At 40.6% G+C, this 16126-nt stretch overlaps 2 protein-coding genes across 5 annotated transcripts in view; one reads left to right on the top strand and one right to left on the bottom strand.

The window, feature by feature from the left end:
- usp1 (ubiquitin specific peptidase 1) overlaps positions 1-2477 on the bottom strand; it is a 7702-nt gene extending 5225 nt beyond the window's left edge. The window contains exons 1-5 of one of the 2 annotated variants that reach the window (XM_077583138.1): positions 2221-2477; positions 1810-1979; positions 1479-1626; positions 203-304; positions 1-136 (exon numbers count right to left, since the gene is read on the bottom strand). The exon at positions 1-136 is cut by the window's left edge and continues 31 nt beyond it. In XM_077583138.1, coding sequence (XP_077439264.1) covers positions 1-136; positions 203-304; positions 1479-1626; positions 1810-1946 — 523 coding nt within the window. In that variant the 5' untranslated portion in view covers positions 1947-1979; positions 2221-2477. The remainder of the gene's footprint in view (positions 137-202; positions 305-1478; positions 1627-1809; positions 1980-2220) is intronic. The other variant, XM_077583139.1, reaches the window with a different exon arrangement.
- Positions 2478-3499: 1022 nt separating this feature from the next.
- Positions 3500-16126, top strand: part of kank4 (KN motif and ankyrin repeat domains 4) — a 91288-nt gene continuing 78661 nt past the window's right edge. For 2 of the 3 annotated variants that reach the window (XM_077584706.1, XM_077584704.1), the window contains exon 1: positions 3500-3578. The gene's annotated coding sequence lies outside the window, so the exon portion shown is untranslated. Of the gene's footprint in view, positions 3579-5008; positions 5242-16126 lie in introns of those variants that run through there. The other variant, XM_077584705.1, reaches the window with a different exon arrangement.

Genomic DNA, 16126 nt, shown 5'->3' with positions numbered 1-16126 from the left:
TGTCAAGCTCTCGCCCACTGAAGCTGTCTGCGATCAGAAAGTTGGACTGCAGCTGCTCAACGGACCTTATCAAACCGTGGAAGTTCTCCAGGAGCTCAACCTGTGCCAGTAAGGACTTGGCAGTATCCCCTGTGGGCTATAAATCAAATGAAATGATGTTTAAAAACAATGTTCTATGTTACTGGAAGACAAGTGTGCTAACCTCTTCACATTGTTTAGTTTCTTCAGTGGGTTTTGCGGTCCTTTTTGACAACTTGCATAAGGACTTGATGCCTTCTTTTAAGCCTGGACAGTAGTAGAGCACCTGAGGGAACAATCACACGTTTACATGTCACCTTCACTTTCACAATGCATTTTCATACCAGGTCAGGATTGAAATATGTTAAAAATATTGTAGCACCTGTGGCATCATTTATAAATGTGTTTGCACACAACCTGAGAATTTTTGTGCACATGAAAGACTTAAGAAAAAGTGTGCCCTCTTCCTTGTAAAAGTCAAACTCCACCTGAAACGTGCGCTGTAAAGTTGTGCCCTCAACATGCCCACATTCAACCATTTTCTACACTTTACTCTCACTTTATCACTTGGCTCTCAATGAAGGCATTCCCATTTTTTCTGTGCTCCCCTCCTGCTCTTATCGTCTCTGCTTGCTGACTTTGGTATTGTGCAGTGTGTTTGGCTAAACTATCATCCCTCCTCGCTCTTGCTGCATTTTTGTCCAAAATCATGGAATTGGTCAGCTGGTCCCTCAGCGACATCATTTTTCGACGAGGGTAGCTAGGAAGGGAGAACCTGTTTGTCCAGACAGAATGTCTGCTGCTGGGTATGACATGGATTCCTAGAAAAAGTGAAGGATGGTATGAATGTCGATTATTTCCGTGGAGGATGTGGAAGATCTGATAACAGCTGTTTGGAGCTGGCTGTTTCCTGATTTATCAGAAATTTCAGAAGATGCGTTCGGGCAGCTTTATTGGAATTGGGCCAGCCATGTTTGATGGGTTGTGGCAGGGGGTCAACACAGACTCACGTGACCGTGAACGTGACCCCAATCGCAGGTTGAATGCGACTTCTGAGACACAATGCAAAATTGCAAATTGGATATGAACTTGGGGAATCAAAAAATTGATCACCAATTCGGCCAATTGAGCCCCATTAGATCTCCAGTGAAAGCCTCGAGACTGACTGAATTATTCTCAGCGTGTTCCCAAAACAACCCTCCTTCTGGATTATTTCTCCTGAATGTTGATGCTGCCAGAATCTGGAGTCTCCCTTATCTCCCTCACCATCTCCTGTGCTTTAAGTTCCTGTTTAGGAGCCAGCGAGGTTGTCTCCATGGTAATGAGACCATGTGTTTTCTCATGCCGGCTGGGACCAATGACACAGACTTACATACACACACTCACTCATAGAGATCCTGACGTCACGTGACTTTCTCTGTGCCGAGGATTCTTTGTATTACTGAAAAATGGCAATTCACCTGTAATATGCTGTTCAAATAGCAGGTGTTGCCACTGTTGCTGAACCCCACAAATGGCAACAAGTCCCCTCTCTTCTCCCATGACAGCGGGGGGTCATCTGGCGAGCTTGGTCGTGGAGGTGGAGCGGGTACTACCTGATCACAGCTGCTACACAAATAAATAAGATTAACGTCATGAGATCAAGGATAGATTATTTTCACTAGTGTGATCTTGGTTCTGCTTAACCCCAAATTGAGGTTACGGGATGGCACGGCAACAACTAAATCAATTAAAATGAAAAAGGCTTAACTCTATTTGTCATAAGGACATAAGACACATATGTACACTGACTTAGCATCTTCTGTTTGAGGTTGAGAGAAATCCAGGACTCGTTTAGTTTCCTTCTTCTGGAAGAACCTCAGTGACAGTTTGCTCCTCTTGATGGGGCTCCCCAGCGAGGCCACATGTTCGCCCTGCAGACCTGGCATCTTCACACTTCACAAGCCTTTCTCTTCAAAGAGCTGCAACATGTGGCAAAGGGAAAAACGCTATGTCGTTTGAATGGGCTACAACATCAAAGTTTCAAACACAAACTCTAGGGCGCACATGACTACGTCTAAACTAGGGTGCAAATACATAGTAGCTGTATCAAAGAAAAACGACGGTTCTATAGGTAACGCCATCAAAGCCAGTTGCATACCGCGAAGAAATTACACAACCACTGTTGGTTCTAACCCTTACGTACAAAGTGACAACACTTACTGTCATTTCGGTTGTCGATTGTTTTTGTTGCAAAAAAGCACAGAACATCGCCGACAAAACTGGATCACTCAAAACCGTGGGGAGAGAAGTTTTTCGCAGCCTCACTTCAAGTAATCGAACTCCAAATCAGTAATAAACTCACACTCGTTCAATCATAAAGCACTCCAGATTTAATCCGAATACATTTTAAGGTAGTTTTCAATTAAAAAAAAAAAACAATTTTAATCGACGCTGCACAAGCACTTGGCGCTTTTTCCTCCACTGTACGGATCAGTGACAGCTGCATTGCCGGTGTACATCCACCCTCCAATCAAACATTGATTAATATTTAAGATAAACCTGTCGACTGTGATAGTACCTCTAATAAAAATTAGAACTCTCAATGTTGACTGCAACGCATAAAAATGTAAAATAATATGAACATTTGTCTACATTTCATCTGGCGTTTATAGTAGACACCAATATCATGTTTAGGCCCACCGGATCGTTGGAAGCCATTTTTGTAGTCTTCAATTTACTTTGGCTATAAACGGAAGTACATTAATAACGAAAGTAAAAAAAAAAAAAAAAGCGGTGACTTGGCTGGTGCCATCTGGAGCCAAAAATAGATCCGGTATCAAACAAAATATTCAGTTTTGGCTTGGCATGGAATTATGACGTAATAAACTGCAGTCTAAATTGTGTGGCTCCCATTAAATCTTGGCTATAAACGGAAGTATATTAATAACGAAAGTAAAAAAATTAATAAAAAATAATTAAAAAAAAAAAGTGGTGACTTGTCTGATGCCATCTGGAGCCAAAAATAAATCTGGTATCAAACTAAATATTCTATGTTGGCTTGGCACGGAATGATGACGTAATAAAACTGCTTGTATGGCTTCCATTAAATCCTGCAAATGGCGCTGTGGGAGAAAGTTAATGCATAAGTGTTAATTTTCCGCAAACAATCTTCACAAATCCCAACAACTTGGTGTGACAAGACCACAAAAAAATTTGCTTATTTAAAGTTACGTTACTACGCCTCTCAAGTTTAATACTAAAAAGAAATAAAATGGTGAAACAAATGTAATCCAGAAAGAGCTCTGTGTTGTTCATCTGGCTTGTATGTAGCACAGCTAATGGTGGTAAATGACCCACCTTATAAATAAATAAATAAATAAATAGCCCTGCCATCCTTGCATTTGGAAATGAAAAGATACAAACTATTCCCCAATGAACGCTTTAAAAATCAATGTCCCCTATTAGCCAGCAAGGGGCACTCTTGTCAATGACACCGTCACGCCGCCCAATCGTCCACAGTCACTGGAGCATCTCCACATCTGACAGTCAGTCCGAGCTACCTGCACACGATTTGCACGGTAAGATACTATTCATGTTTTCTTGGCCTTGTGTTTGTAAACCAAAAGGGAAACACTGCAGAATTGCTTCCATGCGAGCGGTTCAATTTAATCAGGTGCGATGTTCTAAATAAGACGAGGATGGAGAATAGTTGTTTACCGAAGATGTTCGCATCACTTTAATGCGGTAGGAGGAAAACAAATAAAGAATGCATGGTATTTAATAATATCTCACGTGCATATCAGTGCGATCATTGCTTCTACTGCTGCGGCTGCTGCTGCAGAGTGGCTTCGTGGACATCAGCAACTACATGCATCGAAGGACTAGTAGCAGCTGCCAGCTACCTTAACCCGCTCTCAGCGTCTGACTTAGTCACCCAGTGATGTTGTAATAGTGATACTACTGGGTGAATTGCACTATTAAGGAGGTGCCATGCCTCTCGTGGGGATGTAACGTGGTGGTAATAACAAACAGAGCTACTACTTGCTTGCATCATCATCATTATCATCATCATCTTATCTCTTGATTTGGGGCTAGTGCAATGATGATTGGTTTCAACAGACAGTAAGGCTACGTGCATCTCATATAGTGTATCATAATACATTTGTTTTATATACTGCATAACTGAATTATATTTTAAAAATTTAGTAATGCATAGTAATTTGAAGGTCAGTAGGTGTTTTAACAAGGAAGGTCACTTACTTCCAACTAAACCATGATGCATATTTCACAAGCGGAGAAAGCAAACCACTGAAATAATCTCATTTTGGTCATTACATACAAACTGTCCAACAGTGAGTGCACACATTTTAATTTTGTGGCCACCTGCAGGTATTTCCCTTCTCGAGAGAGTCAAACCTTCAACCTGGGCTACTAATGAGGAGCATTGTCAATGCACTGTGCAGTAGAGTTGGACTTTATCAAGGCAGGCTTTGTCTCAAGAAGCAGGGACTCACATTGGCTGCAGGAGCAGAGGTGGGATGGTTGACAGTTCAAAAGCCTTGTGCTCCATTATATGAAAAACACCCCCCTTTATTCTCCACCCACAATGTTTCCCAAACGGGCAAGAGGGGTTGAAATGAAGGCATGTTGAGCGATAGGCAGAAGTGCACTCCAAGAATGTTGCATTTCATTACATGCTACAGTTCACTGGCAGCATGCCACTTGTTTTTATTCAACTATTCTGCAAATAACACCCACTTGCCTTATATGTAGATGTTAACAGGAGCAGAAGGTTTTTAAGGATTTCTTGGTACGATCTCATTAAACTCAGTTGTACCTGTATGTGGGCCGGCCGGCACACTTACTACTTTGCTCTCTGTGCATAGTTTGAAGTAGCTGAGAGACTCCCGTGTGATGCAGGCTGAAGAGGTGGGTGTATCCACTCAGCCGCGCTGATGTTAGGAAGCCGTAACCCTTCCATCCTACTCAGTCTGCCCTCGACTCTCGCTGCTATCCTGTTTCTCTCAGTCTGCCCGCCTGTCTGCCCTCCAGTGGAGTTTCACTTACCACTGTTCATCAGCACCAAGGATACAGTCACACGAACACACACACGGACACACTGCTCTCCTCGTGGGCACGCTTTTGCAAACAATTACTGTGGGAAGAGCTAGAAAGTGAGAATATAGCACTGCTGAGGCTCCATTATTTTCCAAAGGATTTAAAAAAAAACAAGCTGCAGAGGTAAGGGAAGATCAAATGTCATTCATGTTGTTTTTTCTATTGTTCACTCAGTTCTTTTCTTTCTCAGTTGTTAATGTAGTTCCTTGTAACATTTTTATCCAATGTTCTGCTCTATTCTTGCTTGTTGTTGCATTCTCTTTTCCTCAATTTTATTCACTTGCTTCATGCTGTCTTCTACCATATATTTTATGTACCAGTGTCAAAGCATTTTATTTTTAAGACTTTCTTGTGCCTTTTTATGGCACCGTATTTGTATCCCCAAGCCCACATTTTAGTTTATATCGACCAAAACCCACGCATTTGGGCTCTTTCTCCCGCAGTGTGTTGAAGCTCTTCTTTTGCTTGGCTGTTTATTTATTTTGTTTGTTGTTGTTTTTGTGGATTTATTTGAGCCTATATATGGTCTTTCATTCTTTTTCATTCTATTTGTCTTTCATGTATCATGCTATGCCAGGTGATATACTTCCAAAGCTTGTCGTTATCTGTGCCAGTTTTGAGTAAAGTTACCTGCTGGCTTGACTAATGTCTTCCAGCTGGTGCCTAACACGTGCACATGTGCGCACAGTTACAGTACACACATTTGAGAAAGTAGGCCTATTCTAATCAGATACGAGGTGGAAAAATGGCAGGAATGGGTTTAGAATGATAATATGGGCTCTCAGAGATCTGCATTCATTCACTCTGCATCACTGCTTTGCCTGCATTCTCTCTCTCTCTCTCTCTCAATTTACAATCTCTCTGCCTTTCTCCATCTCTGCTCTCTCAGCGTGTGCATGTATTCACAGTCAGCTTTGGTCACTACTCTGCATGTCTGCCACACAGAATCGGGCACGGTTGGTTGGCAAACCACAGCTAGACAACATTAAAAAGATCTATCTATCTATCTATCTATCTATCTATCTATCTATCTATCTATCTATCTGTCTATTTATCCGTCCATCCATCTATTGGCAAACCACAGCTAGACAACATTAAAAAGATCTATTTATCTATCCATCCATCCATCTATCTATCTATCTATCTATCTATCTATCTATCTATCTATCTATCTATCTATCTATCTATCTATCTATCTATCTATCTATCTATCTATCTATCTATCTATCTATCTATCTATCTATCTATCTATCTATCTATCTATCTATCTATCTATCTATCTATCTATCTATCTATCTATCCATCCATCCATCTATCTATCTATCTATCCATCCATCTATTGGCAAACCACAGCTAGACAACATTAAAAATATCTATCTATCTATCTATCTATCTATCTATCTATCTATCTATCTATCTATCTATCTATCTATCTATCTATCTATCTATCTATCCGTCCATCCAGCTTGTCTTCTTTGATGCTGATATACCAGGTGTACCGGAACCCCAATGGTTAATAGTTGTAGATGTCAAAGGGCACAGTATTAGTCGTACACATATTGTCATTTGCAACATGTTTCCCTCACATTTGTGCCGAGTCGGTTGCTCTGTGTGAACATACGCGTTTGTGTGTCAGTATGATTTCCTGGGAGGTGCTGAGAGGTTATTCATTCTAGCTCAGAGGCTCATAACTTTTAGAGGCCTTGCTGTAGTGACGCAATGATGTGTGATTTGCAGAGTGACACTGACAGAAGTATCTGTAAGATGTGACAGGGAATCATACGCCCACGGTTTTCTTTTAATGACAATCTGATGTGTAAGTTATGTTGTCCAGACTCCCGCTAGACTTTGGATGCATAGACATACTGGTACGTCCAGGAATATTATACAATCCAAACATACTGTATCTGATTCATCAAAACTGGTGGTCCCCAAACCACTATGTAAAGTCAACATCAGGTTGGTTTTGCACCTGGTCTCGTAGCGCAAGAAGAAACAACATGGTGCTCACTCGAAATAATTCTACGTAACTGCACCACCCGGCTCCGCCGGTAAGTCTCGTACCCTCAGCGACGTCTGCTCACTCGTTTTTGGCATCCTGAGCAGCCCACTCCGGACGTGCTGCTCCATTTTCTGCTGATTTGTGCTGGAATTGAACAAAATTCTGGTCTTCCACCTGCTGTGTGTGCCACAATATAATTCGTAATAACTCTACCTTCATCAAATGTAATGGATGTCAAAACTGGTGCTGTTTTCGTCAGTGTTCGGGGCTTACCAGAACGAGCCAATGGACTGTTCGCCCTGGTTAATGCCACAAGCTCATTGACTATCGGAACCGGTTGAACGATACCATCGCTAATAGATGCTCCAAATGCAATTCTACATCTCATGATACAAAGCATCTATTCAATTGTATACAATCCAATTCCATTCATATATCGAAAATAGTATGTAAATAGAGGTAAAGAACATTTTGTGTGTAACTCAAATTTTACATTAAAGGGGATGTTCGCAACTCAAAATTACACTGTACTGAATATCATTTGGGTTGAACTGAATCTCATGAATCGTGTATTAGGTCATATAATTTTTCCTGTTCTTAGAGGATAGACAATGTAAATTCCGTAGGAAAGATTTAGCATCCTAATCTGGATGTCCATGCACCTGCAAGTAATGTATGCATGCACACACTCGTTGCCCTCTCGGAATGACCACCTTACATGCTTGAAACACACTTAATGTATCATGAGCTTGTGTTGTGTATTGTAAGGCGTTCTTTCTATAGTGGGGTTTCCATCCAATTGTTTTGAATATTTTATGCAAATTTACTGAAAACGCGCAAAACGGACATGTGACTTATGCCGTTTCCATCTGTTCTTCTTTTGCGAATATTGAGAGGGGGCGGTATACAGTACACAATAGAGATGTGATCCACCAGTAATTTAAAAGAAAAAGAAGAACAGGAAGCGACGTATGAGCTTGCTGTTGTAATTCCTGATAAATTGTAGCATTTCTTTGCTCAGTTGCTTTTCAATCAAAAATTGCATTAATATTCAAAACGATTTCTGTTTTGTCGTGCCCCCAAACATACTTTACTTTATCGTCATTGCTTTGTGACTACAAACTAGTGCTGTCAAAGTTAAATCGTTAACTAATTAAAGGTGCATTGTGCCGTTATAAAGGTAATATTAAAGCTTTTTCTACATCATGCATGCTCCACCAAATGCCCAGATGAGTACGAAGAGCCCCCCTGACTGTTTTACTCTGACTGTATCTATCAGCTTTTATCTTCCCTTTATAGTTGAGTGTGCGGACCCTCACACGCCACAGTTTCTGTGGGCAGGGGAGGGGCGGAGTTTTTCTTACCTCATTTGAAGTCATGTCTTCCTTTGTCAACTGTGGCTGTCGCTTTAAGATTATGCACGTACTCGCACACGCACCATGAACGAGCCTAACACAGATGTTGCAGTTACACTTTGGGCCAGAGGTGGCAGTCGCGAGTAAAAAAGTGCACAAAGATTATTTAATTAATCACAAAAAAATTATCGCATTAATCCTTTAGCTGACAGCAGATGGTTACGTACAAAGGTAGTACAGGTTGTGTTTGAGCAATAAGCATAACTACATGTATTAAAGTAAAGCATTTAACTCTTTCACTGCCAGACGTTTTCAGAAACGGGATGTCGCCAGTGCCAGCTGATTTAAGCATTTTGACTGATCTTTCAAGGTCCACAGAAAATGTTGTGTTTGGACTATGGAAACACACATACTACCAAATGAAAGAGTGAACTCTCATCTTTCAGCAGAAAAAAGTTTGTTTCTACCTTATTCCGTTCTTTAGTAATCAACAATAGAAAATGGTTAGTTTCACCGAAATGCTCTGTTTTGAAACAAAAAGCGGAGAAAAAGAGCTTTTTGTGAAACGATGTTATTTCATGCACTCTAGTGAATTGTACACTTCTTTTTGTCCATGAATGATGCCACCAACACCTAAATAGTGCTTTACTTCTGTAATACACCACCACCAACAATGAAAAAGTGTTTTTAGATTGCAAAATACGTTTACAGTGGTACCTCGGCTCACGAACGCTTCAGCTCACGAACTTTTCGCCTCACGAACATTAAATTCGCGAGCATTTTGTCTCGGCTCACGAACTAGTTTTCGGCGGACGAACCAAATCACGCGACACAAAAAATGCCGAGAAGCTGACGCACGCTTACGGCGTCCCAGTTCGTCGTTTGAGTGCGGACGTGATTTGTGTTCGGTAGACATTTTGGATCATTTTGGAGTACTTTTGGAGTGTACTTTTGCTACCATGGGACCGAAAAAGACCCCACCACAGGCTGTTAAGCCTAAGAAGATATTGAAGAAAATTACGGTCGAGCAGAAGAAGGAGATCATCGACAAACACGAACGAGGTGCGCGTTTGTGTGACTTAGCGTCCCAGTACCAGTACGCTAAGTCTACCATTGCTACCATCCTTAAGAACAAGGAAGCTATTAAGGGTGCGTGTGTGGCTAAGGGTGTCAGAGGATTTGATTCGCCTTCAAGAGGACAAGCAGAAGGAAGCCATTCAGGAGTTGTCATGTGAGGACGAGGAGGAGATGGCTGCAGCATCAAGTGAGAGCATCAAGACCATGTTAACTAAGTGGAGTAATGTGCAGGCTTTTATCGAACAGTACCATTCAGAAGAGACTGTGGCTATGAGAATCATCAACATGATGAATGATAATGTGATGCCTCAGTTTCGTAAGACCTTACAACTCAGAAAGCAACAGGTGTCAATTAAGAGGTTTTTAGTCAGCAACAAGGATAAAGAGTCTCCTAAGAAGCAAAGAAGAGAAGCCACACCGGAGGACTCTCCTTTCGAACAGTAACTCCCTCCCTCCCTCCTCCTCCCACTCCATTCCATCAAGCCTTCAACTACTGTACCATCACAAAGGCAAGTTGCAAGTTTTGCAAATAAAAACACTTTATTATACAGTACAGTGTATTTCTTTAACTACAATACAATAGCACATTTATTATACATAAAATAAGGTATATTTTGTGTAGTTTTAAGGCTTTTTTTAGTAGAAAATTGTGTTTTATGGGGACCTGGGAACGGATTATTCTCATTTTAATGGTTTCCTATGGGAAATACTTGTTTGGAAGACAAACTTTTCGGCTCACATACTCTCTGTGGGAACCAATTAAGTTCGTGAGCCAAGGTACCACAGTATTTCCATTCAACAGTGTAACAATTTGACAAAACAATTTCGCAAACTATTTACAAATGTGTGCAACTGTGGTACTATTTACAATTATGTGGATGTTTCAAATACAGTTTTTCTTTTTGTAACACTGCCGTGCGTGCAAGGAGAGGGAGCAGGATTTGCACAACAGATACATTTCACTTCGATTGTCCGTTTCGCGTGCAGACGTTACACTTTCTTGACGGCCTTTTTTTCCGGGGAATAGCAAGTAGCAGACTGTACCCACTACTCCGATGAATATGCATTTGACTCGGGGCACTCTTCGTCGTCCGATTGAACGACCGCCTGAGCGTGCTCGGTTGTGCTCCGCGTTTTCCAGTGTTAGCATCGCTAGCCCGTGAACCTTTATGACGTCGTCATAGCCGCCGCGTCAGCGCTTCCAACTTCGGCGTCAACCTCGGATTCACCATCACCATCATCGATGATGATCATCGTCGTCATTAATGTGCTCTTTAGCGTTGGTCGATGCCTTTCGTCTTTGAAAAAAATTCCCAAGTGTGAGCTGCTTGCAACCGATCGCCATTGTTTGCTTCTTCAGCCATCTAGCTCCGCCTCACGTCTTCTACTGCCGCGTCAATGCTTCCAACCTCGGAGTCACCATCATCATCATCGATGATGATCATCGTCATCATCAATGTGCTCTTTAGTGTTGGTCGATGCTTTTCGTCTTGCTACTCGAGCGTGAGCTGCTTGCAATCGGTCGCCATGTTCTCTTCCCTTCCCCAGCCATTGTCCCCTCTAGCTCCGCCTCACGCCTTCTACTGACGCCTACCCAATCTTGTCAAAAGAGAGTCATTGTTGCCATCTAGGGGCCAAAAATAGTCATTAGGCTAACTAGATCTGCTTGAAACTTTCACCACAGCTGGCCAAGGCTTTCCTCCACCCGTTTAAAAAAAAATTGGATGACGTCTTTTAACGTCATTGGCGGCGCTCCGTAGGTTTTTACTTGACATCTTTTAACGTCCATGGCAGTGAAAGAGTTAATAAATGTTTGTGTATGACATTCAGAATATTTGTTAATGTAAAAATATTAGGGTGATTTTAAATTATGCAAGTAATTAACTGATTAGAAAAAGAGGAGGATGAGCGTGTGCAGTGGATCCAAATTTTTGAAGACAAAACATTAAATGTCGAAAAAATTAACACGTAACAGGTGGCTCTTTCAATTTGGCGGGCAAAAAATGTTGATTAAAAAAAGCCGTGTTAATTAAGTGATTAATCATGATTAAGCAAAATTCTAAGATGTGATTAATCTGATTGAAAATGTAATCGTTTGACATCTTTACTACAAACATACGACGTGTGACGTAATATTTGCTCAAAACGTGCCACGTGTATCCGGTCTTGTCAGCGTTTATTGGCTAAACCTGTTTCCATAGCCAAAATTTACGTCTTCCTTTTTTCAGTACGCTTTAAAATCCACCCCCTCCAAGCGTAAAAACCTTTTTGCGATTTTTCTATTCAGTTTTATTTTTGCATTTCTTGAAAATTCTAATAAAAATGGGTGGATGGAAACCCCACTTATGACTTACTTAAACATAAACATTGTAGTGTGTGTGTGTGCGTGTGTGCGTGCATGTGAAAGATAATTTAATTAGTGGCATTCTGGCGGCATTCTGCAGCTCAAATTCGCCATACAATGATGTCATGGGGCTCTCTGAATCAAAATAACTTTGTTGGTCAACGCCATGTGTTTGTATACACGTGCGTGTTAAGTTAGCACGATTGCTTGAGGGCAATCGAAGTGAGAATTGTTATGCTATTATTACGCCTCCTTGTTGATGCATGGAGACAGAATGGGGGGACAGAACGTTCCGCCGCTAAGCCGCCACTGGAGGTAGTCACTGGCAGTAATCATCTCAATTGTGCTTGACAAAGAGCCCTGCAGAGCTACACGAGTTTGACTCACTAGGATTTATTTTGGGTTGGTTCATCTCCACAGTATTTAGAGTTATTAAAAGTGATGTTCTTTCATCAAACAAGTGGTGGAGGCTGTCTAAGGAGCTTAGGGCTTCTAAAGTGCCTCTGTAGGAGGAAGAGGGGCTCCCTAAAATCTCTTTCTGTCAGTCATAGAACATCCAAACCCCTAACTGAGAACACACAGATTGCAGCTGGGATTTAACACACACACACACACACACATATGTAGACACACACACACACTTGTCACCCGAATGAAGGCCCAGGGATAAGAGTGCTAATCGAAGTTTGTCATCACACCTTTTGTCAGCTATGCTTTCATGCTTTATGTCGGTGTCCTAAAGCTACAGGTGGATCACTTCCAATCTATACAAGCAATTGTGTCGCTATTGATCCAGTAACTATATGCTCTGTAAAACATTGCCGAGCGGTCATAGTAAACTATTAATGCGGTGCATGCCCAAGCCCTTCAATAAAATCATTGAAAATATTTATCTGTCAGTGTCGTTTATTATACAATACCTTAGTTCTACTGCTTTGGTCTTAAATTCCTGTGTAATTTGTCCTGTTTTCCTCACGTAAAGCTGAAAAGCCGACAGCTTGTTTCGCGCATGCACAATAAGAAATCAAGTTATATTAGTTCTGAGAGGTTGTTTCTGTACGTGCTTTTTTTGAATGGCAAAAAAAAAACTGTCAGTAAAGCAGCATTGACAACGTGCATGCAATGTTTTTAGTGTTTTTTTTTGTTGTTTTTTAAAAAAAAAAATTAGTGGTTAGCAATTATGCGTCATAGCTGAGAGGTGCCACTTTGTGATCAGCCTACTGTGATTAGTTTGCATGTAACTCTACCTGTGCTTGCATATGTATGTAATTGTTCCTGGTTTTCTGCCTGTAGCCGTTTCTCAATTGGCATTCTTATCCATTCTTACGTTTTTGTTTTGAAACGTCATTAGTCGCAGCTCAAATACTGTACGCACAGGATACGCGGATGTTGTTCTTGTCAGCTTGTCATGCCATCCTTACTGAAATGAGCACAAAAGTCTGTTGCTCATTTCAAATCAACAAATGGGTCATTTTAATTGCTAGAATTCGCTATGTTGGATAAAGAAGAACTAGCTCAAGGACATATGTTGGCTGGTACTTTGTAGTAACATTGAAGTTAGCAAGCATGCAAATGATTACATTGATGTATGTAGATTATAACCCAAAAATAGATGCAAATATTTACTTACACTAGGCCATGAGTCATTTTTCTGAGGTTATCTTTACCCCCCTAGAAATAAGGTTTCGTCTCAAATGGGAAAGAAAATGCATGACTCTCATCAATAGTTAATTGCACACTCGAAATTTCCCTTTTGGGGTTAATGAGAGCTTGAACATATGACCTGAATTTGTTTGCATCTTTCTTTTTTCTGTGTCAAGATACTGTTTTATTATGCCAAAATGACTGCTCTAAAAAAAAAGGTAACAACAATGTTCATGGAAACTTGGACTTTTGAAAATTTGCACTAATATATGCATACGTTATACACATACGTCAAGAGGTCAATATTAATGCTCCATCATCCTCTGATATTATTGACTAAATGCAGATGATCATTTTCCCCACCCATCACCAACAATTCACAAGCTTGTTGTAGTGGTGGTGGATCCCGCCCATTTTTGGACAGTAGCCAGGCACTGCTGAAGTGGTTGCCAAAGTAGGCAGATTTTCATCCTTGTTCTGAAAGCACAATTGCGATTAAAGCACTGTCAGCAGGCCAAGAACTATTCACAGCATGATCTAGCTACACCAAAGTGCATTGAACTTCTGTACTGTGGGATGAATTAATTTGAACCTATTAAACCACAGGCTGGCATTGACCCCATGTGTCCTTCTATCCATGTGTAACGATGATGCACAAATGGGCTTTTAATTCATTGAGGACTCCACACTGTTGTGAGCAGCTTGCAATATAAAACAACATGATGAAACTTTTAACAAGTGAAATTGAATGTTTTATACCAGGAATTGTAACCACCAGGCAGTGGACCAGTATTGGTCCGCTCACAGAGACTTGAACAAAACATATTTTATTGCTCATGAGTCAGAAAGAAGTTTTATTTTGAAAATCTAGTGTATCCACCCGTTCTCATCTCGGTCATATGGTACGGGAAAAAAAGTAAGTCCATAAGCTGCCAAATAATGAGACAAAAAGAGGCTACAACTCGCAAGAAAAAGAAAGCGGTATTTAAGAAACAATGTTGGCAATCCTATTTAAGGTGTGGGTTTATTGCTAGTTACCAGTTAATATGTCGCGACAGGCTAGCAAATGGGGCAATAAAGCCATTAAAACGGCTTCGGTACATGGAGCCCAAGCACCCAGCATAAAAAGACAAGTCTTTGGAGTTTAAAAAATATATGTATTATTGACTATACAGTAAAAAAAGGTTACACATAATAATACAAGCAACATTAACAAGTCGATAAATCTTAAACTACCTGAGAAACTTATGACATGTTATCAGGTAGCAGCAGCAAATGGTGTAAAGTACATTAGCAAAGAAAATATGTTAATATTGCATAAACAGAACAGTGCAACATTAATTTTGTCCAATAACAAACAAGTACTGACTTGAAGGCACGCACAACACTAGATTCTAAAGTGGGGCAACCGTTAAGTTTAGAATGAGGGTTACATTCAGAAATGGTGGTCCTCCCTTGTCTATGAATGGTGACACAGTCAATATTTTTGTCCTTTAAAATCAATCACCAGATTTGAAGGGTTACAATATTGCACGTGTAATGCAGAAATAAAATAAACAACTGAGATTTGAGCCATTTGCGTGTGTATGTATTTTGGGCACGAAAAACAGCACGTTTGTGACATGCCGATGCCCCCATGTAAACAAGAGCCCTTTATACACTTAAATTGCATCAATTTCAAAAACTTGTTAACTTAACAATAAACTGACAGAATGAAATTACAACTCAATTCCGATTACACAAGTTCAACGGTGTCCATAATGTGACAATACGTTGTCTCCCCAAAAAAAACTGTTACGTTTGTCTCATTCTGAGTTCTCGAGTTACTGTACCTGCGATGATTTTGAACTGTACTTAATGTTATGTTTCCGCAGGAACTACTTTAGAAACTAGAACCGGAAGTTCATTTGTTTGTTTCACTTTAAAATGAAGTCAACATGTTTAATATTTTTTGGTGTTTGCCTGTTCCGCAACAAGCGAGTAGTTTATGTATCAAGAGTGGTGTCCAGTTTTATTGAAAGCGACCACACAATAAAATAGATGGGGGCGTGAATCAGCAGGATTTGAAAGGCAGCTGCAGGTATTTCATATTTTGCAAAGCCAACAGCTGATCAGATGATAGTGTCCACCGTGATCCTCGTAAGCAACGATCGTACATGAAAGCCATTGCTTCCGTCTGTTCACCATTCAGCGCTACTCTTCTTTATATTTACAGTATGTTCCTGCAGTTCAAGTTTTGTAAAAAATCGCATGCAATGTTTTGGTCTGCATTGATATCAAGGCAAGTTAGGGGTACTACTTTTAGTTGAGACTTTGCAGACGTTGATTTGTATCTTGTATAAACCGTACACGTACAGTTGTTGCGGGATGCAAAACAGATTTGCTTCCTGAGGTGACCATGTTGATTTTGAAACTTTTTCTTGTTATGTTTGGAAGCAAAAAGTGCTGTATACTGTGCCTGCGTATTGCACATGCTTGCCAATATGTGCTGTACTTTATGTGTATTGACTGTTGATAGTTTTGGTAATTTGTACTAGTTTTTCACCTAGATATCTTTGTATGAAGGTAGTGAACCTGTTGAAGTGT

This window comes from Vanacampus margaritifer, chromosome 13, assembly GCF_051991255.1.
Source record: "Vanacampus margaritifer isolate UIUO_Vmar chromosome 13, RoL_Vmar_1.0, whole genome shotgun sequence".
Classification (NCBI taxonomy): domain Eukaryota; kingdom Metazoa; phylum Chordata; class Actinopteri; order Syngnathiformes; family Syngnathidae; genus Vanacampus; species Vanacampus margaritifer.
Note: the sequence above shows the minus strand (reverse complement) of the source record. Positions and strands in the feature narration are given on the sequence as shown.